Below are 22,333 nucleotides of genomic sequence, written 5' to 3' on the forward strand. Positions count from 1 at the left end.
CAAAGGAGCCCAGGCAGCCCCATAACTGTGACAGACACTACCTGCTTTTACATATCTCGTAAAAGAATATGCGTGTTACAAACCATGAGGACTAGAAGTATTAACAGTAGACAAATGCTCAAGGCTGAGATTCTCAAGAGCTAGATACTTAGTTCCATCATTCAGTAGTCCAGCCTACACCACCCTGGTCACCAGGCAGCTTTCCTTATGTTTTCCTGCACATCTAATTCCCACATCCACCCCTCCCCCCACATACACAGTCAGAGCCCAACTGTTCCATCAGGCGGCAGCAGAATTAGGTCCATACCTGTTCATCAAGGCGGGTGGGAGGCAAAGGTGGGTTTCTCTGGCCGACACTGTTAAGGTGGCTGCTGGGAGGGGGGCCTGGCAGAGATAGCGGAGGACAGGAGGGCTCTGTTTGCAGGGGGAAGAAGTGGGAATGAATGCCGTTATAGCTGGGGTACAAAAATGGGTCCTCCTCCTCCTCCAGTTTCCAGCCCCCTCAATGATGTTTGCTGAAGGTGGTGGAAGCAAGAGTGGGAAGCACAGAATGCTTTGAAAAGCGGCAGGAGATATAGGAAAGACTGGGAGAATCACCACTTTTCTTCAGCACTGCTTAAGAAGTTACATGAAAGAAAATTCTACCACCTGAATAAACTGAAATTAGTGACAGAGCTGCGGGTTCCGACAGACATCTAGACTGCTCTAGATGGCACAGAGCCTGCAGAAGGAAGTGACAGGCAACTGGGTGGGCACAGAATTCAACATCCCAAGAACCTCTACTTTCATTTTAAAATTACGTTTCTAGCCTTCACAACATACAAGGAAGACTTGAAAAGTGTGCAGGAAATGCTTGATGAAATTTCAAAAGCTAGTTTATGTGTGGATGCACCCAGAATCTCCAGTGCCTTCAACGCCCTTTGTGTATGGTCCTTGGTGTTTCCTGTGACTGGCAGAAGCAGCATTGGAGGGAGAGAGGCAAAATGTACACAGTTTATTCCAGATGCAGAACTCAGCTTTCCTTGGTGCATAATTTTGGGCAGTCTTGGCATAGAATTTGAATTTTCCTTTAGCACATGGTTCACAGAGACCCACGTATCCAAGTGGGTCCTGTATACCTTTAAAAATAGGGCACGGAAATAATTATCTCCCCTATCAGTCTCAAAAGATCAACTCACTACCCTAACTCTGCACCACATTCATACACAGCTTGCAAAAATAACTGTTCCATTTTTTCTGGCTCCCAACAGGGTCAGCATGGAGCATTTTGGTGCTTCAACCTAAACAAATCCAAATGGCATACCACTGGCCTCCTCTGAAAAGATTCTTTTTCCACAGTCCCTGTTCTATTCTGCAGCTACATAGGAAAAATTCTCAGTGGATTATGCCCCATGGCATAATTGAGCACTTTTAACTTATGAAATAATAATAATGATGATGATGATGATGGGATATTTTCAAGAAGGCTTGGAATACCAATAATCCAGATTATTGAAATCAAAGTCTTCCAAAACTTGGCACTTAAGCAAAATCAGTTTCTTGATATTCAGGTCTTGATCCGAATCTACAAACAAATTTAAGAGTCAAAAAAAGGGGAGGAAAGAATGGTCTGCTTATGAATGAGATCTCAGAAAATACTTTTATCCAGAACTCTTTTGCCTTGGGGAAGGCCCACCACATATCCCAGTAGGTTCCAGTATCCTGGCACCCCCTCCAACATAAGGGGGAAGCTGCCCTGTGTATAAAAGAAACTAATTGTGGTGTTGTGCACCAGCAACATATTATTTCCCAGGGGGAGTTCATTGATTTGAGCTGAAAAGAGGTCCATATTGCACCTTGGACCAGTGCTTTATCCAATCGTATTCTTCTATCTGAACTCCCCAGTTTTGTTCCCGCCAGGACCTATGAGTTTGATTTGAAGGAAAAGTAGTATTTTGAATATGTTTTTGTTACTATAAAGAAGCAATGCAGAAGAAAGAAGCAGCAGCTGGTTTAGCTGCTGGAGGCTGGAAAGCCAGACAGGATGTTTGTGACTGTTACCATGGCAATAAAGGGGCAGTCCATTCTCCGTATTGAGCACAGGATGTGAGCTCAGTGTGTGTCATATGACCTGTACAGGATGTACATGGGTGGAGTTTGTGAGTTTCTCTTTGTTGTTCGAAGAGTGCAGACATCTTTATCTGTATGGCTGCTAAAGACAGGAATAAAAGCATGTAAATACGTTTCTGTCTGAGTCTGATTCCCCTCCCTGGGGATATGCAGGGAGGAGGAGAAGAAGAAGTGGTGTGTTTTTCTCACAGTCTGGGAAAAATCGCCGATACGGACCTCGCATGTTTCCTGCCGGGAGTCGCGGGAGGAAGGTCAAAAGGAATTCAGCCGGTGCCTGGAGACTGGCACATCCCTCTGACCGAGGCAGAATTCCAACAGTTTTCACTTCCCCTTCCAGTAAAAACACTACAGGTGGCTTACAATAATACTCAGGACATCAAGTGGCCCCTTTGTTTAATGTGATGTAAGGAGAGATCAAGCTGAAGGGCTGAGGAAAATTTTAAGTTTCCACTTTGACCCTGTAGTGAAGTTAGGAGATTTTTGTTAGCCAAACTTTGGTCAAGCTGAGAGAAGGATTGTAGGAGAACCAAAGGCCAAAGGATTTATGGGAAATGTGTCCTTGTTGCTTTAAACTGTAGACTAACTGACTCTGGGAGTGTGATTACATATCTCATGCATCTGCAGGAAGGAAAACTTCCAGTTGATTAGCGGTGTTTTAACACCTGGTATCTAAGATGCTGCCTGTGTGTGAATGAGCCATCAACCCTAATCTCTACAGGAATGAGTATCTGGTGCAGTCTTGAGAACAAACGAGCTTCAGCTGTCACAAGCTGAGTTATTACCCAACTAGTTGACAATTGGTAAATTTTGAATTAATCAGAAATTCTGATTGGTCCTTGGGGGTCCGCTTACATATGGGGTCCTAAGGATAAAAACCTTAGGAAGGGAGTCTGCAGCGCATCCGCCGCCTTCTGTCAGGCTTACCACCATGTAGCCTTGCTACATTCATATGCATGTTCTTTGTGATGAAGAATTCCTATTGTCTTCCTGAGATGCGGATTCAGCCGAGAACTTTACGAACTGCCTTAACTTTTCTTGTGTTCTCGTTTTTGTAAGTACGGTACGTTTAGCTAGCGATGCTTTACAATGTTTTTATTTTCCTGTCTGAAACTACTGTAAGAGATGTGCCTACTTTTAAGTATGTTTAATCTTGTTTTTTAAATGAAATTTAAAAAAGGCTTTTCCTATTTTGTTCTGTGCCTATTTTGTGCCTTTCTGGGGAAAGTCTGAATCCAAAGTCTGACCACTTAGCCTCCTACTGAACCTGTTGAATTTCTGCCTGTAATTTATGGAACCTGTTGAATTTCTGCCTGTAATTTGTGGTAAAGCACTGCAGGGTGGGGCAGCTGGCAACAAGGAAGAGTAACCTTCTCCCTTAGGTTAATCTTCTGGGCTATCCCCGGACAAGGGAGTGGTGGCAGCAACTACCCCTTCTGTTGTGTTTTGCCCTGAAAAGTAAATGCTGTGACACCACCTTCCCTCTCTTAGCCGGGTCCCGCTGGACTGCAGGACAGGTGAGGAGGGTGGGTGTGACCCAGCATTACTACAGACCCTTCCTCCCCTCCAGCATAATTGTGGCACTACAAAATTGAAGATCCTTCCCTATAGTGCCATAGATGACTCCTGGACAGGGGAGTTTTTATATAGTTCTGGCTTGCCTATTTCAAGAAGAAAATCTTACTACGTGAGAAAAAGTACAAAAGTGAGCAACAAGAATAATCAAAGGGCTTTTATCCCCCAGGATAAAAGGCTAAAGGCCCAATTTCCCCCACCCCTGTAAACTACAAAGCAGGAGCCCCCTTCTACTACAATGCAAAATATAATGTTAAGAACCATGGAAAGGGAATTTCATCACTTCTCATACATTGCTAGAACCTGAAGTCCCTTTTTTTCTCTGGGGATTCCCAACTGAGAGCAGTGAATTGAACTTGATGCTGTTTTGAATATCCCAGCCCCAGCAGTGGGGATACATATGCTCTCTTGTAAAACAGAGTGTACACCAAGAAACCAAATTCTGCAGCCTACATAAACTGTGCATATTAAGCATGCGTGCACATTATTTTCCTTTCTGCATAATCTTGTTTCTGATGCCCAAGGAAGGAGCCAAGAGATACACCCTCCACCCCACAAAACAGGACTCCTACTCAGCCTACCCTACCCCTTCCACACAGCATTTCATCAGGTACACTCTCAGGCCCAGAGTCATTACTCTAAAGGCTAGAAACATATGTAGGTTCAAGTGAAATGAGAAGCTCTTGGAAAGCCATATTCAACAGCCACCACCAGTTCCTGTACTTGAAAAGCATCATCACAGAACTGCAGAATGCACACAGTTCTAGCAAGGAAATTAAAAAAGCACAAACCATTTCCAATATGCCCCACCTCCTTTCATTGCCCAGAAGTCCCATAATGAGATGCTATGTTGGGAAAGGAGAGGCTTTACATCAGAGGCAACTAATGTGCTACCCTCCAGATGGGAGCTGCAGCCCACGTCCCATCAAAGTCAAGGGTGGTGAGACAACATCTGGAGGAAACCATATTGGCTACCACTTATTTGCAGTCTGGAACACAGTCAGCATTTCAGACCACAGGGGTGGGGAGGAGGTCATTAAGCATTTCCACTAGAGCCCTGGACTTCAACTGGTGGGCCAGGACCCACCAGTGGGTCACAGCCTGATCCAAGGTGGGTCACAACAGGAGCACTGCCATCATACAAGTATATTGTGAAAGATTAAGAAATACATGTTTGGGTTAAACGTGGGGCCTGGGTCTGAAGATGCCTGCATCAGAGGAGAAAAGCAGATTATACACCTTTACTATCCTCAATAAATAAAGGCTTCCCCTAGCCATGGCATGCATTTTTACCTGGTGCAGGTGAAGAAGCTTGTTTGTGGGGCTTCCAAATTGATTCCCTGGCCCTGCTGCTGCCGTGGCTACCAGGATCTGGGGCAGGCGCAGCACGTGGGGGCTCAGGTAGGGAAGGCGGTGGCTCAGGGGAGGCATACGGAAAATGAGAAGACAATGCACTGGGCTTCGCAGGTGGTAGTGGTGGATGCCCTAGAAAAAGAAGTGAGAAAAGATGTTAGACAGCCTCCAAAAACAGGAACTGTCACCACGTTGCCTTCCTTGGATTTCTCAGCCTGAGTGTCCTGTCTGCCTCCTCATGTCCCAGCACTCGTGCAATAGTGGGAGGAGAAAAAGTGTCCTGCAGCCGGCAGGATTAATATCAACACACAAGCAATCAATGCAGGAACATCTTGACAAGTATTGACAACACACCCCTGGTCAATGGTTTGGGTAATGGGAGTTGCAGGTTAGCATCAGTCACCACTTAGAAAACCTCCCAGACTTATCCACGCAAAGGCTAAGGCAAAAGCCATGTTTAAAGACGTGGATGTTAACCGTTGGCTAGGATGCTGGACCTAGAAGTCTAAACTAAACCCAACCCAGGTACAGATATTCTGGTGACCCCTGGCAAATCACACACTCTCAGCTTCAAATGGCAACTGGTGCCATGTATCCAAAAGATGTTGCAGGACAGATTTTCAAAATGTAGTACTTCAAAAGCTCTGTCTCTTCTTTGTTTTCTTCTCTCTTTATTTGGCAACCTCTTTAGGGGACGCAGGTGGCGCTGTGGGTAAAAGCCTCAGCGCCTAGGGCTTGCCGATCGAAAGGTAGGCGGTTCGAATCCCTGCGGCGGGGTGCGCTCCCGTCGTTCGGTCCCAGCGCCTGCCAACCTAGCAGTTCGAAAGCACCCCTGGGTGCAAGTAGATAAATAGGGACCGCTTACTAGCGGGAAGGTAAACGGCGTTTCCGTGTGCGGCTCTGGCTCTGGCTCTGGCCAGAGCAGCGATGTCACGCTGGCCACGTGACCCGGAAGTGTCTCCGGACAGCGCTGGCCCCCGGCCTCTTGAGTGAGATGGGCGCACCAACCCCAGAGTCTGGCAAGACTGGCCCGTACGGGCAGGGGTACCTTTACCTTTACTTTACTTTACTCAGAGTCTTTATTAAGCTCCAGGGATTGTTTACTCATGGCGGTGGTGGATGGTTGATGGAGGACCCTGGGTGGGAGGTAGCGAAATGCTGGTCTCCCAGGACAAGAGGCTGGGAGGAGAAAGATCCAAGGTGGGAGCCAGGAGGGGCTACTACCTTCTGTGGGTGGTAAGTGAGGACTCCATATTCTATAATTCTATTAGTATTTTTGGTAGTGGTTTTTGTTTTTTATTTGCATTACTCTTCTATATCTTTTTGTATTTTTAAAAATGTAGCACTTCAAAAGCTGTATGATGGTGAACCAAGATCTATAAAAGCCTCCAGTTGGGGCTTTTACTGCATCAGCATCCACTTTACAAAATTCCCCTCTCCCCCAAAAGTTCTGTAGAAAATACCATGTACCTCCTTTCACCAGTAGGTGGAACCCTATTATTTCTTACAAGATTTACCAACTATTGGCTGTTGGGATTTTCTGGTGTGTTTTTTTTAAAAAAATAGGACTTTTCACATTTCACTCTTTACACTTCAAAGAGCAATATTTCAAGTTTTTAGCCTAGTTTATGCTGCACTTTATAAGTTGCTTTGTATACAGTTCCTTTTTAGAAAAGCAACTAATAATTGCAAAAGTTTTATAATCCACTTTTCAACAAAACGGTCTCTAAGCAGGATACAGTAAAGTCATAACACACACTTGCACAACAAATGCAGCAGGAGAAACAAGATATTTAATTCTGAGCCTTTTAGACAAGGATTTGAGCCTTAAAAAAGTTTTAATTGCCCATCCAAATGCACCTGGGTAAGAACAATTCCTTTTTTTAAAATTCTAAACATGTGGGGCAATTGCTAGGTGTCATGATGGAAAGGAGTTTGATAAGCAAGAATGGCCATGACCTGAGAATGTAAACAGCAGGATTCTGGGACTGGGGCTGCAGGCACTACAGAAGGGGTGGGTGGGGGAGGGGGAAAAGAAGAAGGGATGTTCCACCCCCTTCCTAATTGTAAACAGGCTGGAAAAGGGTTGCTTGTTCTCATGGCTTTAATTGCTCCAGATATACCAATCAATAAACTGAACTAGAAGAGGGAAGGCAGGGAAGGCTCATGATGGGCTCACATGAAGTGATGACATCACGTGGCAGATAAAGCTCCAAGTCATCAAGGATCTGCAGCAAGTCACCAACAGAGGCATTGCGATTCATCCAGGCCCACATAAGATGCTGCGTCCGCCCATCCATCTTCTCATACAGGCGCAGCTCCACCTGATCTCGTACAATCCTGGAAGCTGAGGTACAAGAGAGCAAGGAAGAAAGGCCAGTTATGGCTGAAGTATCTGCTGTCGGGAGGCAATACCAATATTTTCTGCCATGAGAACAAGCTTATTATCCATGTGCTATATTACAATTCTGTTCTACTCAGATTTCAACAAGGCACAGCAATATTTGTCTGCATTTTGCATCCACTTAACCTTCTTTCCCTGTTATAAGCAACTCCTCAAACTATACTCTTAAGACCTTAATACCTGGATACTGCCTTTTGATTCAAGATAAGGATAGGCAACACGACTAAATCCAATCTCAGGAGCTTTGAAAATTTAGCTTCAAGCCCACCCCCAATTCCCTTATGAACTTTAGCAGTTTATCTTTAGGGGAAATGCCTTTTCTTCCCCCACCCCCACCCCAGGTATCAACAGCACAGGAAGTCAGACTATGGGGCACAGAATCATTTGACTTTCAGCAGCAATCTATTGGGCTCATGCAGAGGTCTCTCTCACAACCTATTTACCTGCTCCTGTTTTAGCTATAAAGTTGGGATGTGCTGGATACTGCTGGTTTTGCAGACGGACCAAGGGCTCTGAGTAATCAGGTTTGACCAAGGCTACCCCAATCACAGTAGGCCATGTAGAACAGCCAAATCAATTTCAGATGTGGTTCTACTCTCCCACACCCATTTTCTACATTTATATTGGTTGCCACCACCATTTTGTCAAGCAAATTTTCCAAACAGTAAGAAAAAATACTCTTATTCCCAGGAGGCGTCCAAACAGTAAGGAAGTGTCCAGCCTGAAACTGGAAGCTATACCACATTTATCTCAGCTCCCATGTCTGTGGTCACTACTTCAGCTGCACTCAGTGCTATTTTTCTGGGAAAAGAGGTGCTGGAACTCACCATGAACACCTCCCTTGTTCTCTTAGAATGGCAATGGCACCGCCTGAGAGGTGCCAGAACCCACATGAGAGGTGCCGGAACTGAGATCCAGAGCGTTCCAGCTGAAAAAAAGCCCTGGCTGCACTGAAGGTCAAAAGCACCCAGACAACTGTAAACTGGTTTCAGTATTAAAAATTCCATGGCAGAGAGAGGTTATAGTTGGAAACAAGAGAGATTGGGGGGGATCATAAAAGAAGGAATAGAAAAAGATTTCATCACATTTTTACCCTACAGCTTAGCTGAGTTACAGGAAGTTTAAGGTTATATTGTTCAAAGCTTTTAAACAGAAACCAAAGAGGCTTCTGAGTCAGGTATCATCTCAGCATCTAGGTGAAGGGCACACCCTCACCTCCATTCAATGTGAATGTAGACAGAGCCCTGGTCAGCACGATTAAAACATCAAAACCATGTGATAACCTGTGGAGAAACACCAGTTGTGTGAACCAGCGCTTCCACAGGGAGGGTGGGGTGAGCTGTTGGACTAAATGACTCTTCATTCCCTTCCAACGTCTATGATTCTAATGCCTGCCTCTGCAGTTGAGATCCCGCAAATAACGGTTGTGGCCTGGACAGTCACCACATGGAAACCCTGGTTCATTCAAGGGGTGCTTCAGCCCACATGCCAAAGGGCCTCAAAGGGTGGTTGTTTTTAAGCAGTTTCCTGTGAAAAGTCACATTTGGTTCTGTTATGAAAAAATACCTAGAAAGCTGGCAATTATTATTATCAATAATATTAGCAGCTCTCCCACATAATGCCAAACCAGCTATGTTATGATTTTTTTCAACCCACTTGAAGTGCATGCATCCAGAGAAGCAGACTGCCGCCCACAAGTTTGGGCCTCAGTCAGTAACCTATAAAGGGACCACCCACAGCACTGTGTTGTTTTTTACAGCCAATATGCGAACAGAGCGTTTATACAAAAGGGCAAGTTGAGGCAGCCGATTCAAATGGCACATTTGGAGTGCTATTGAAGGCATCATGGGGAGCAGGCAAATCTGATCCATGAGAGATTCCTCGCTGGGATAGCCTCCTGGGCAAGCCCAACTAAAAAACACAGGAGGAGCTGCACAAAAGCGCTTCATTAACCAAGGATGCAGGCATGTCTGCCTTGCTTGGATCTCCTTTAGCCACCAAAACACAATGGGCTGACCCCGATAACACAGCTGCCCTTCAGTAATTTTATTTCAAAACTTTATTTGAGCTGGGCCGGTGCAGGCAGCACACGCTTGATGTAAGTGAAGACTCTGGTGTTTGCTTGTAGCCATTCTAGCCAAAGGCTTCTTCCATCCTGGGACCCCTTACTATGCCAAACCAGATCCACCTTTCCAGTCAGTAGCTTCTCAAGCAGCTGCTTTTTGTACTCCTCGCTGGTGAAGGTGGGGATGAACTTCTAACCTTACACAAGATCCTCCCTGCACCTCAATTGGTGCCAAAGAATTGGTGCCAATTGGTGCCAAAGAAGGATAGAACTTTTTTTATGTATGCTGCAACAACAGCAAGAATACTCATTGCAAAGTATTGGAAGACACAAGATTTACCCACCCGGGAAGAATGGCAGATGAAGTTGATAGACTATATGGAATTGGCGGAAATGACTGGCAGAATCCGAGACCAGGGAGAAGAGTTGGTGGAAGAAGACTGGAAAAAGTTTAAAGACTATTTACAGAAATACTGTAAAATTAATGAATGTTAGAAAAATGTTAGAATGAAATTATATGGCTTCAGTAGAAATGTTATAAGGAATCAAGTATAAACAGATTAAGGTAAAGGTAAAGGTACCCCTGCCCGTACGGGCCAGTCTTGACAGACTCTGGGGTTGTGCGCCCATCTCACTTAAGAGGCCAGGGGCCAGCGCTGTCCGGAGACACTTCCGGGTCACGTGGCCAGCGTGACATCGCTGCTCTGGCCAGAGCCAGAGCCAGAGCCGCACACGGAAACGCCGTTTACCTTCCCGCTGGTAAGCGGTCCCTATTTATCTACTTGCACCCGGAGGTGCTTTCGAACTGCTAGGTTGGCAGGCGCTGGGACCGAGCAGAGCGAGCACACCCCGCCGCAGGGATTCGAACCGCCGACCTTTTGATCGGCAAGCCCTAGGCGCTGAGGCTTTAACCCACAGCGCCACCTGCGTCCCTTTATAAACAGATTAATAGAGTATTAAAGGAAAAAATAAGGTTAGAATGTGTTAAGATAATTATATGATAGAAAACAGAGGAAGATGGAAAGGAATTGCTGAAACAATTAACAGAAGTGGAATACAAAAAGGGAGGTGTGAGGAGGTCGTTGAAATAAGTGAATGAAAGACAAGATATTGAAATTGTTTGATGTGTTTTAAACTGCTAGTGTTTTTGTATTGTATTGTTTTGTTCATTTTTATATCTATGTTGTTTGTAGTGTTTAAATTGCTGGGAAACTAATAAATATTATTTAAAAAAACAAACAAACAAGCAGCTGCTTTTTGTACTCCTCGCTGGTGAAGGTGGGGATGAACTTCTAACCTTACCCAAGATCCTCCCTGCACCTCAACAGCTCCCTCCATCCTCCTACCGCCATCAGTGCTGGCATGGACTGCAAACTTGATCCCTGCATGAACTGATCCAGAGCAATTTCTGCCCTGCGAAACAGAGACCTTCCAGCTGTAGAGAAGGTTTTGTGCAGATCACCAGCAAATTCATTTCCTAGAGGGCCACTTTGAAGAGGGGTTGGAGGATGATGGGCCAGCCAGTCACCTTCAGCATCTCAAGATGGGCTGCCAGAAAGTCCCACGGCCACAGCGGCTGCTCCTTCCACACCCCCCTTTTGCCACCTGGAGGCCAGATTTCCCCCAGGACCTCTGACCTTCGATCTTCAGTTTGTGCAAAGCAAGAGCAATGGAAGATGCCCCTTTGGAGCTGCCTGTTCTTCGATGCCTGGCAGCTGGCCGAGTTTCACAGTCGGCAGAGACCCCCAGGGTCATCTAGTCCAACCCGCCGCCCTTCAGGGATCTCAACACGAACGGCGCTGGGTTCGATCAGACTAAGGGCAGTGCAGAAGTGCAATAGGTAGTTGAAGCAACAGCAACAGCAACGCCGAGCGCATCTCGGCCGGGGCAGCCCACCTTCTCCGCCCTGAGGAAGAGCCCCGTCGGAAGAGCGGGCGGCGGCGGCCGCGACAGCCCTCCGTCAGGCCGGGCGGGGCCGGGCAGCCAGTCCGCCTGAAGGCCGAGGGGCCTGGCTCCCTCCCTCCCTCCCTCCCTCCCGCCCTCCGGCCCTGCCCTCCTCGCCCGCCCGCTCACCGAAGCGCTCCCACTCGGCTCTCCCCAGCGCGTCCATGACTTCGTGGAACTTGCACATGACGGCGGCGGGCAGCTCGTAGAGGAAGCGCGACGCCCCGGGAGCAGCCATGGCCCCCCGGCCCCGACTGCCGCTCTCGCCCGCCGCGCCCCGGGCCAGGCCATAGGAGAGCCGGGGCCGGGCAGGGACGGAGCAAGGGGACACTTCCCCTTTAAATGCCGCCGCTCCGGGCGGGGGAGGGAAGCCGCTCTGCGCCTGCGCCAGAGGCCCCGGAGAAGAAAGAGCGCTTCGCTCGCAGGACTCGCGGACGAGGCGGAGCCACGGCGAGCGCCGCCCCAGCGCGCGTCTCTATAGCAACGGACCCGCCATTTCCGCTCCCCCGCCCGCGCTGCTCTGGCTCCGCCTAGCGGCCCGAGGAGGAGCTGCGCGGCCGGGGGGGGCGGCGCCGGCCATGTCGCTGCCGCCCCCGCGGAGCCCGAGGCGAAAGGGGAAGGGGCCGCCGCGCCGAAGCCTCCCTCCCGGGGGTCCCCTCTGGGCCATGGGGCGGCGCTGCCCCGCTTCTCTGGCAGCTGCTTCGGTCGCCTCCTGGACGCCGCAGCCCGGAGCTCCTGGATGTAAACCGAAAGATGGACTTGCTTGGGAGTAAGTTCAGTTGTAGACAGCGGGAGTTATTTCCGAGTAAATCGGAAGCACAGGACGGCTCCCTGGGGGAGATTCTGTTGAGACCGAGGGGAGCGTGGCTGGGAGCCCAAAACATTTGGAGGGCACAGGGCTGGCAAAGGCTGGTGGAGCACGAGACTTATACAGTCTTTTCAGTATGTTAGTTACAACATCAAACTGCTGGAGCAAGTTAACAGATTTTGTTACCTTGTGCATTAAAAGGACCGTATGTAAGAAGATAAGTGGGTTTGCTTCGTTCCATAGGATTGACACCTCAGAGTGCAATGGCAGGCAGAACATAGAGCCAGCTTCTGTCTTCAATGAGTCTTTCCCAACCTTTGGGCTCCAGATGTTATTGGACTACAACTCCCATCATTCCTGACCAGCTAGGGATGATGGGAGTGGTAGTCCAACATCTGGGGGTCGAAGGTTGAGACAGGCTCGTCTAGACTCTATGGAGTTATGCATACACATACACACATTGGGTGATAGCTAAGTCAAACTGAGAAGTTAGTCACAACTTAAGTCAATAGATTTCACTCTCATAGTATGACTTAGGTGGAATCTACACACATATAAAAACGCTGTGAAAATGCTTTTGTTAAAAAGTTTTGAAAATTACATTGAATTTGGCATAGCTCACTGTCACCATCTAGTGTCATATTTGCATACTGCACTTTACAACACATTTAAAACGTTTTATTTGCAGCTTACAACCCAGACTTATAAGTTTTTTGTATTTAAAGCCCTAACAAACACAGTGAGACTTACTTCTGAATAACTATACAAAAGAATCAGCCTTCATCAAAGATTCCATCCTCTAATTATTATTATTATTATTATTATTATTATTAATTCATTATTTGTACCCCGCCCATCTGGCTGGGTTTTCCCAGCCACTCTGGGCGGCTTCCATAGAAACCAAAAATACACTAAAATATCACAGATTAAAAACTTCCCTGAACATACTCTCCAAGTACCAAGTCTTCATTTGTGTTGCCATGTATGATTGTTGAGACTACTTGATGTGATGGCAGAGAATGCTCAATTGCTCAAGGAACTGTATGGTTTTAAATCCAAATTCTGTGAGGGAAGAGAGAAGTGTCAAGTTTAGCTGAGGATGCAATATAAAGGCTAAGGGATTTGGAGGGCAGAGACAAGGAAGGGTGTAGGGCAGACAATGGACAGAAGTATCTAGGACAGGTGGCAAAAAAGAATTGAGAAGGCATGCAATTGATCCAATGGGCCAACCAGGGCAGGGCTGTAGAAGGAACTTCATAGTACAGTTGTACCTTGGTTGTCGAATGCCCTGGAACTTGGACATTTTGGCTCCCAAACGCTGCAAACCCAGAAGTGATTGTTCTGGTTTGTGAATATTCTTTTGGAACTCAAACATCCAACAGGGCTTCTGCGGCTTCTGATTGGCTGCAGGAGTTTCCTGCAGTCAATCAGAAGCCGCGATTTGGTTTGCGAACGTTTTGAAAGTTGAACGAACTTATGGAACAGATTCCATTTGACTTCCAGGTATGACTATATTAAGGTTAGGAGGAGCTGTTTGAAAGGAATGTTGTGGCAGATGATCAGGAACCATTATAGTTACAGATAAGGCAAAGTAAACAACAACCCAGAAAGCTAAGGAAATGAGAGGTCTGCCTTAACTCTGTGCCAGTGAACTGTTTTCTCCTTTGTCCCTTAAGCCTAAGCATATTTCCCTGGAAGCAAATTTTAGTGCCATCATTTGAAGTTGCTACTTTGTAAACACATAGGACAGCAGCTTTTTAAAGTCAAAAGTCTCATCCTGTCTAATAAGGCAGTAAGTTGCAATCTAAAGCAAACCTAACAGAAGTTGTTCTGACTTTAAATAAACATTAAGCACTGCCAGGCTGAGTGCTGCCAGTATTAGAGTACTAACTATAGGTTCATGTCAACAAATTAAATCTACTTGAATCTCTGACAAATATTAGAGGATGTAGAATCTAGGGTAATTTTTGTGTGGAATTGGCACTACTACAAATGTCACATTTGTAAGAACTCTTGTTGTTTAGCATGGCAGTGCCTACACTTTGGAACTCCATACAGTGGTACCTTGGGTTAAGTACTTAATTCGTTCTGGAGGTCTGTTCTTAACCTGAAACTGTTCTTAACCTGAAGCACCACTTTAGCTAATGGGGCCTTCTGCTGCCGCCGCGCCACCAGAGCACGATTTCTGTTCTCATCCTGAAGCAAAGTTCTTAACCCGAAGCACTATTTCTGGGTTAGCGGAGTCTGTAACCTGAAGCGTATGTAACCTGAACAGTTCAGGTTAAGAACTCTGTACTCAAAGCCTTCATAATTTTTTACCTCAGCAATCCTTACTCTAACTCTGTAAAGACAGGCCATTAGGCATGGCTCTGGTGTCTGTCTTTAAGGTGCTTTGTTGTTTTCTCTCCAGAGCAGGGCTGGCCCAAGACATTTTGGCACTTGAGGCAGCCCCCAAAATGGTGCTTCCCACTCTCCACCAGGGAAGGAAGGGTCTACATCAGGGACAAGCAGGGGTAGCAAAGAAAACTGACATGGGGATTGGCTGCCCTGGTGGACCTGTTGCCTGAGGTGGTCACTTCACTTTGCTGTCCTGCCCCAGAGAGTTTCTGCCCTTGCCCACAGTAGTGGGCTGCAATAGCAGCATTTCTGAAAAGGAACAGAGGCAAAGGAGTCAGAAGAAATAGAATAGCAGCAAAGGTTCAGGATTACTAGCAAGCCGTAAGTTTACCTTGCTGGTTAGCTAGCAAGAACTGGAGAATGCAATTTCAAAAACATTCTTATCAGGCTAGGGTTGTGATTAATATGCCATAGTGTACTGAAGTGCACTGAGGAATCACATGCCTATAAAAGCTCAGAAGTGTCATACACTGCACCTTTAACAGAGCCATGGAAGTAACCAACCCTCTTTAGCAGGGCACATTTGACAACTCTGCATGTGTGCATGTTTGGGTGACCCAAACGAAGCAAGTCTGGTGCAGTTAAATGACGGACAGGCTACCCTCTCACATCAAACCATGTTTCTGACAGCACATCCTCTGTGGGGCTGTTGCTAGCCAGGCATGGGCATGGGACAGGGTGTCTGGCCAACTGAGGAGGGAAGCATTATCTTTGCCATGGAAAGGCACTCCTTAGTCATGATCACTTGATTGTATGTTTCAGAAACTGTCCTTTAGAGTGACAAGAATTTTGCCCATCCTCAGAGCCACTTGGGGCTAGGTGCTGGCATACAGTAGACGGCATAAGGCACTTAGTGACTGTCTAACTTATCACCTGTGACTGTTGAACCCTGACATTTGCTTTGGCAAGAAGAGACTACCTGTGATCTGCTATGGGGCTTTGCAAAACTTCTGAGGACTATTCTTTTCAAAATGAGTTGGCGAAAGGGAGATCATGGTGTGCTCATGTCAGCAGCATTGCTGCATGGCGCCTTCACACCACATCTATTTATCCTTTCCACCTAAACCCAAGGAAGCTGTCTTGGTTCTAAATCAGTGTCTGTCTGTCATCAGTAATGGTCAGTTGTAAAGCAACACACGGAATAGGGGTTCAGCCTGTGCTGGATGAGGTAACACTTCCCCTGAAGACATAGGTTTGCAATTTGAGTGTGCTCCTGGACTCAGCCCTGAGCATGGAAGCCCAGGTCTCTGTAAGTAGCCATTTGCATTTGCAGAGTCAAAGCTAGTGTGCCACCTATGCCAGTTCCTTGCCACTGTGACACGCGTCTTAGTTACATCCCTTTTGGATTACTATAACATGCTCTATGTGGAGCTGCCTTTGAAAAGTGCTCAGAAAATTCAGATTGCTGACTGGGTTAATTATGGGGAGCAGACAACTCCCAGTCTCTTGTCACAACAGCTCCAGTGGCTTGCGTCTGTTTCCAGGCGCAATTCAAAGTTCTGCTTATGACCTACACAGCCCTATATGGCTTAGGTCCAAGCTATCTGGAAGACCCTATTCCCTCATGCAAACCTGCCCAGGATTTGAGATCTTTGGGGGAGGCCCTTCCCTTGGGTCTGCCACCCTCACAGGCACGCTTGGTGGGGATTTGGGAGAGGGCCTCCTTGGCAGCAGCTGCTCCCGAGAGAAGCCAGACTAGCTCCCTCTTTGCTGTCCTACCACCAAGAGGTGAAGCCCTTCTTCAGGCTTTTGTTTTTGTTGTAATTACTGGTTACAACAAAATTACTGGTAATTACTGGTAGATTTTATATACGTATATAGCTTTAATTCTATTAATGTTTAATTGTTTTTTAATTATTATTTTTTTCTGTAAGTTGCCTTGAGTCAAGGAAAAAGGAGGGGTATAAATAATCATTATCTTTCATTTTTTTAAAACACAGCTTCTAACCCTCCTAGAAAGGAAATTATGGGACAAAGTATGCAGGTACCTTCTAAACATTTTATGTGGAATGAGAGTAAGTGTAATATGGCCACTTCATTTATTTTTTTACTGAAAATGAGGAATGTTGCAGCAACACCATCTCTGTGTGTATTCAGTATTGTGTGATCACCACAATCAGGACACAGGTGACTTCCTATGACAAACATAAGGTTGTCTGGTGTGGTCTCTCTCTTTTTGTGTTATGCTGTGCTCTCCATGGGAGCCATTTTGTGACTGGCACCGAAGCATTCCCAAAATCCAAAATTCCCCAAAATCCAACCCCTGTATACAGTCAAACCTCAGTCCCCGAACGCCTCCATTTTGGAACGTTTAGGCTCCATTTCGGAAGCTGAACGGGCTTCTGGAACGGATTATGTTAGACAACCGAGATTTGACTGTAATAATTTTATTTTAGAGCTGTTATCCACCCATAGACCATGGGGACTTCTAACCCTCAGGTTATGAATACTAGTATTTGTTAAAGTAGGGATACCAACATGATGCTCTCCATATGCTGTTGGACTCCAACCTCCAGCAGCCTCCAACCACCATGGCCTCTGCTCAGGGATTATTGGAGCTGTAGTCCAGGAACAGCTGGAGGGCATCATGTTGGCCATCCATACATTCAAGTATATTCCCATCTTACTAAACCCACAGATAATTCTGAATCTGATAATCAGTTGAGGGGTTAAAAAAGTGGGGGAGATATCATAAGGGAGGTATGTTCATCACCATTCTGGTGGTATACCTGAGATGACCCCTTTAATTTCACCTATATATTCTTTATCAATAAATAAAAGTAAAATACAGGCCTGCAAATGGGGGGGGGGGGGGGTTTGACACTGTTGCTGGGATAGTGGTGCAAAACCACCTCTTGCTCCCACTACTGGGTGCTTCCATGTTCACAGTTTCTCTCTCCCTCTCACACACGCACACTCACAGTTATCATTTTGTTGGGTAAGCAGCTGTTCTGCGGTGCCCCCACCGCCACCCACCATGGTAGGCCAAGGTAGATAAATTCTGGAATGTTGGACGCAGGTGGCGCTGTGGGTTAAAGCCTCAGCGCCTAGGGCTTGCCGATCGAAAGGTCGGCGGTTCGAATCCCTGCGGCGGGGTGCGCTCCCGCTGCTCGGTCCCAGCGCCTGCCAACCTAGCAGTTCGAAAGCACCTCCGGGTGCAAGTAGATAAATAGGGACCGCTTACCAGCGGGAAGGTAAACGGCTTTTCCGTGTGCGGCTCTGGCTCGCCAGAGCAGCGATGTCACGCTGGCCACGTGACCCGGAAGTGTCTCCGGACAGCGCTGGCCCCTGGCCTCTTAAGTGAGATGGGCGCACAACCCCAGAGTCTGTCAAGACTGGCCCGTACGGGCAGGGGTACCTTTACCTTTACCTTTTTAATAGCTGGTGGGTAGTCCTTACGGATGTGGGAAATATTAAAAACATTGCAAGTTTTCAAAAATGAAAATTGTTTTCCATACCTGGTGTTCTGATTGGGCTGTGCCATTGGTCTAAGGCAGTGGTTTTCCAAACTGTGTTCAAGGGATTCCTAAGGTTTCTTATCCAGTTATTTTAATCAAGAGTACAAGACAAGCTTCCCTGAAGGACAATGCTAGAGCTGAATTGAATTAAATTTATTTTGCCACCCTCTTTCTAAGTAGCAAAATGAGTGGTGGTGGATTTTGCAGTTTTCCAGGAAATGGTCTGCTGTTCTCAGATGCCAAGGCTGTTGAAGTAAGATTCAACTTTCGGTTCAGTTGGCTTGGGGGGTGGGATTTGGGGAGGGGGGGGGACATCCTCTGCCTAAGGCAGCAAAATGCATTGGGCTGGTCCTGTGAAGCAGTCTAACTGAACTAACAAACCCTGGGGCATGATTTCTTAAATAGCCACCCGTGAACATCTGATAGTGCAGCAAGGACTCCACTGACACACTTGGCTACAACACTGCAATTGTTTTATAACTCCATCTGCTATCACAGCTTAGAGACTAACCTGAGAACCATTTCCCTATAAGAGAGACTTCCTATAACAAGAAATAGACACTGTTTGCTATGCCTTTGCAAAGGAATATAACATAATATAATTAACAGTACAAGCCCCCTTCGTGTCAGTGTATTGTTTTGAGTGAGGAAATAGTCATCATTTTGTGCCATTTGAAAGAGATCTTCCTGAAAGTGACAAATTCTGTGTTTATAAGTATTCTGGTGTGTTCTCTGGCCAAGACTGCCTTTCTGCTCAGTCCAAAGTTCTATGTAACTCAGACTTGGGAACAATGTTTTGAAAAGCAGAATATAAATCCCTGAAACAATGTACTCCTGCATCAGTATAAACTGGCACAAACAAGAGGCCGCTTTGCAACCAACTAAAAGACATCCTCATCCACAACAGAGAAAAAAATATTATATTTTAATGGCAGGGCAGAACAGTTCTACCTTGGTAATGAAAGGCTCAAACAAATCTGTAACATTTACATAGGTTTATAATCCAATTCTAGCACAGAATACAGTACTTACCAACATGAGATGCAACTAGATTACTGTGTAGAATGCATGCTGAGTGCTAAGACTGGGCCTGAACCTTTCTTTTTAACATAAAAAATAGAATTTGTTTCTTTTAAATGACCTTACATATATAAAAATGCAGTTGTCACTGTATCTTTATTGGAAGGGGGGATAAATCAAGTTGCTTGTTTTAACAACCAAAATAAGATAGAAACACCCATAAAGAAAGGACTGCTTTCTTGTAAGGCAAACGTTTTATATAATAAATAGGATACAAGGGTAGGGAGGGAGTTGGTGGATTTCTTTAAACATATACATGTACATTCAGACGGATTTTGTTATTTTCTTACTGAAATAATACAAATTTTCATTTAATAAATTTCTTTTTTTCCTTTTTTAAATATAGTCAGTGCTTTCAGTCTTTTTTTTTTTTTTTTTGGCTGTACACAAAACCTACAAAAAGAGCAATCCGTTTTAAAGATTTATTAAACAATCTACTCAATAGTTCTTAAAAGTAATTGTCCCAAAAACACATCAACCAAATGCAAGGTGCAATCCAGAAGTATGGGTGTGGGAGCACAGGAGTGAACAATGAAACATTTTAAACTTGATTTCTAAAATTGTCAATCCCCACACCTACCCAGTTCTATCTGGAGGATTCTTGGTACATTTTTATTCCCCTAAGGCTAGATATTTGCTGTCCTAGAAATAGGAATTAGTAACATTTGGCGTTAAAAACAAATCAATGGGCCTCCTTTAGATACAGCCCCTCTGACAAGATGTTAAATGCACCTCTGAATCTAGCAGAAAGGTTCATAGCATTCCCCTTTATTGCCCTTGAGGTGCCAGGTCCTTCTGGTTTGTTTACCCCCAGCCAAATGAATATTCATGTGAAGGAATCAAGCCACCACTTGCTACATGGCCCACATGGTGGTGGACTGTTAGAAGAAGCTGTACAAAATACCCTGGGAATGCCTGTTTAAAAACGTTCTGCTTGTCACATCCCCAGTTAACCTCCCCTTTTTTTACTGCCAACAGACAAGACAAAAGTAAAGTATACGCTCTTCCTCCCTTAAAAATATATATACATACATCTGAAACACTCAAAAGCGTTTGTGCCTGGAACAATTACTTTACAGAAATGTTCACGATACACACTCGTGGACCATAAAGAAAAAAACACACACAGAGATTTTCACCGACATTCCTTTTTTGACACCCCCCCCCTGCAGGGTTGGGGGGAGTGAGGGTGGGGAGATAAAACCCTACACACAATTAGAGTCCCAAACACCACAGGTTTTTTTTGCAACCTCCCCCCCGCAAAAAAAAAAAAAAAGGTTGGGGGGGGAGGAGGAAAATACAACCTCCCTCCCCCACAACAAAAAATTGTGTCTCCGGAATTTAAAAATAATAATTAAGGAGTCCAAAAGAGAAAGAAACACCACTGGCTAGAGAGAGAGAGAGAGTCGGCTACGTGAGGATTAAGAGCTGTACAGGGTAGCAAGCACTCAGCATACATTTAATAACAGTCCTTGTACTATTTGGTCATATGGTGATCACTACTGAGTTGTGAAGCAGAAGGAAGTTGGTTTGTTGTTAGCGGCATGTCAGTTGACGGAAGCAGGAGAAGAGAATGCCCCCATCCTTTCCCCTGCCCCAGTACGATTGAGGAGGGAGTTTGCCAGGTTTGTTTTTTTGCACTCACAACGAACCCCCCCTCCCAAATGAGACATATTTCCAAGTTGTTCACCTATTCCTCGTGCAGCTACACACAACTGCAGCAAACACGGCCAACCTGCAGAGCTTGGAAAAGGAACTCTGGGCCCTTGATTGGAAGAAAGCCTTATGCAAGTTGATCTACGGAGTGAGAAATCCCCTCTCCCTACTTCACTTCGGAAGAATAGTCTTCATTCCCCGCCCACCAGAAGTGTCATCTGCACTTGTCTAGATATATTTATTTTGGAAGAACAGCAGATTTAAGCTACTACCTCAGAATATTGCTGATTTGGCAACTTGCGGGTGGAAGTTCGCAGAGAGCAAACTGCCCTACCCAGCCCTCTTCCTAAGGGTCCCTTGTGGGATGTGGCGAGATCTGGGTAGGGAAGTGCTAGCAAGCTTTCAAATGACTCGGCCTTTGACCTGATGAATGCCAGTAGGGTCCCGTTATCATTGGTGCTACCAGCACTTGGACATTTTAGACTTTATATACAATTATTTATTAGAAAGCAAATCTAATGCCCCCAGATTATCAGTCATGCAAGCATGAGCAGCGCCAGGAAGACGGGAAGCGCAAAATCCTACTCAAATAATTCCCTGTCCACGCTGTCTGAATTAAAAAATATAGATTGTGAAATGACTTGTTTCTGTTTGGAAAGACTGCAGTATGAGAAAGAAAGTTCAACCTCCAGATACTCCTTCTTTGCTCCCTTTTCTGGAGCCGCCTCTGCATGTAAGCAAGATGAGAATTACATAGCACTTGTGCCGGCCAAAGGCCTTTGGAAACGAGATCTGGACTTCTGCTAAACTGAGGGGGGAAAGGAGTGTGCGAAATGCTTTCAGTTGGTGGGAGGGGAGAAGTATGTGGAGTGTTGCCAATTCATGCCTGATGCCAGAGGAGTGCTCTCCCTCTCTGTGTGTGGAATTTAACAAGAATTTTGTTTTCTGTAAGGAGGAAGAGATATGCTCTAGACTAGAGGAACAGTACTTGGGGGTTCAGCTGAGAACCAAAAGGAGTTTTCAAACAGCAATGCTATCATGCAAAATTATTTTGCTACTGAAGTGGCCATTAACTGACACAGACAAATCATGCTAATGGTGCTTGTTAAGATTCAAGTCCAACTGGATATAGGTTTGTATGGTCAATTGGAGTCCTTCCTTATGTCCTCCTTCCTTTCCCAAATGAGTGCCCTGCCCTAGAAGTTGACGGAGTGCAAAAAAATTAAAATGTTGGCTATACTCAACCACCTTGTTGGTTTTCCTCTCTTGAGACAAGAGAGGAAACCCCCTTTCAGAAAGGGAAAACAGCCAGGGTTAAAAGGCAGTTCAGATCTGTAATGGAGAAAAATTACTGGCAGGCAGGTTTGATGGGTCAGTTTTATTTCCCCTTGTCCTATGATATCAAATACCAAGAAAAATGGTCAAGAAGCAACATATAATAAATTCTCAACAGACCATATCATTCCTTGCTTGTTGGTCTGTTGTCC

At 45.7% G+C, this 22,333-nt stretch overlaps 1 protein-coding gene across 3 annotated transcripts in view; it reads right to left on the bottom strand.

Annotated features, from left to right (window-relative positions):
- The window catches only part of IRAK1 (interleukin 1 receptor associated kinase 1), a 31,245-nt gene extending 19,488 nt beyond the window's left edge, over positions 1-11,757 (bottom strand). The window contains exons 1-4 of one of the 3 annotated variants that reach the window (XM_079960205.1): positions 11,577-11,757; positions 7,214-7,381; positions 4,975-5,166; positions 308-414 (exon numbers count right to left, since the gene is read on the bottom strand). In XM_079960205.1, the coding sequence (XP_079816331.1) occupies positions 308-414; positions 4,975-5,166; positions 7,214-7,381; positions 11,577-11,685 (576 nt within the window). In that variant the 5' untranslated portion in view covers positions 11,686-11,757. The remainder of the gene's footprint in view (positions 1-307; positions 415-4,974; positions 5,167-7,213; positions 7,382-11,576) is intronic. The other 2 variants (XM_079960203.1, XM_079960204.1) reach the window with 2 other exon arrangements.
- Between the last annotated feature and the right edge of the window lie 10,576 nt (positions 11,758-22,333).

The sequence above is a fragment of the Podarcis cretensis genome (genome assembly GCF_951804945.1).
Source record: "Podarcis cretensis genome assembly, chromosome: 17".
Taxonomy (NCBI): domain Eukaryota; kingdom Metazoa; phylum Chordata; class Lepidosauria; order Squamata; family Lacertidae; genus Podarcis; species Podarcis cretensis.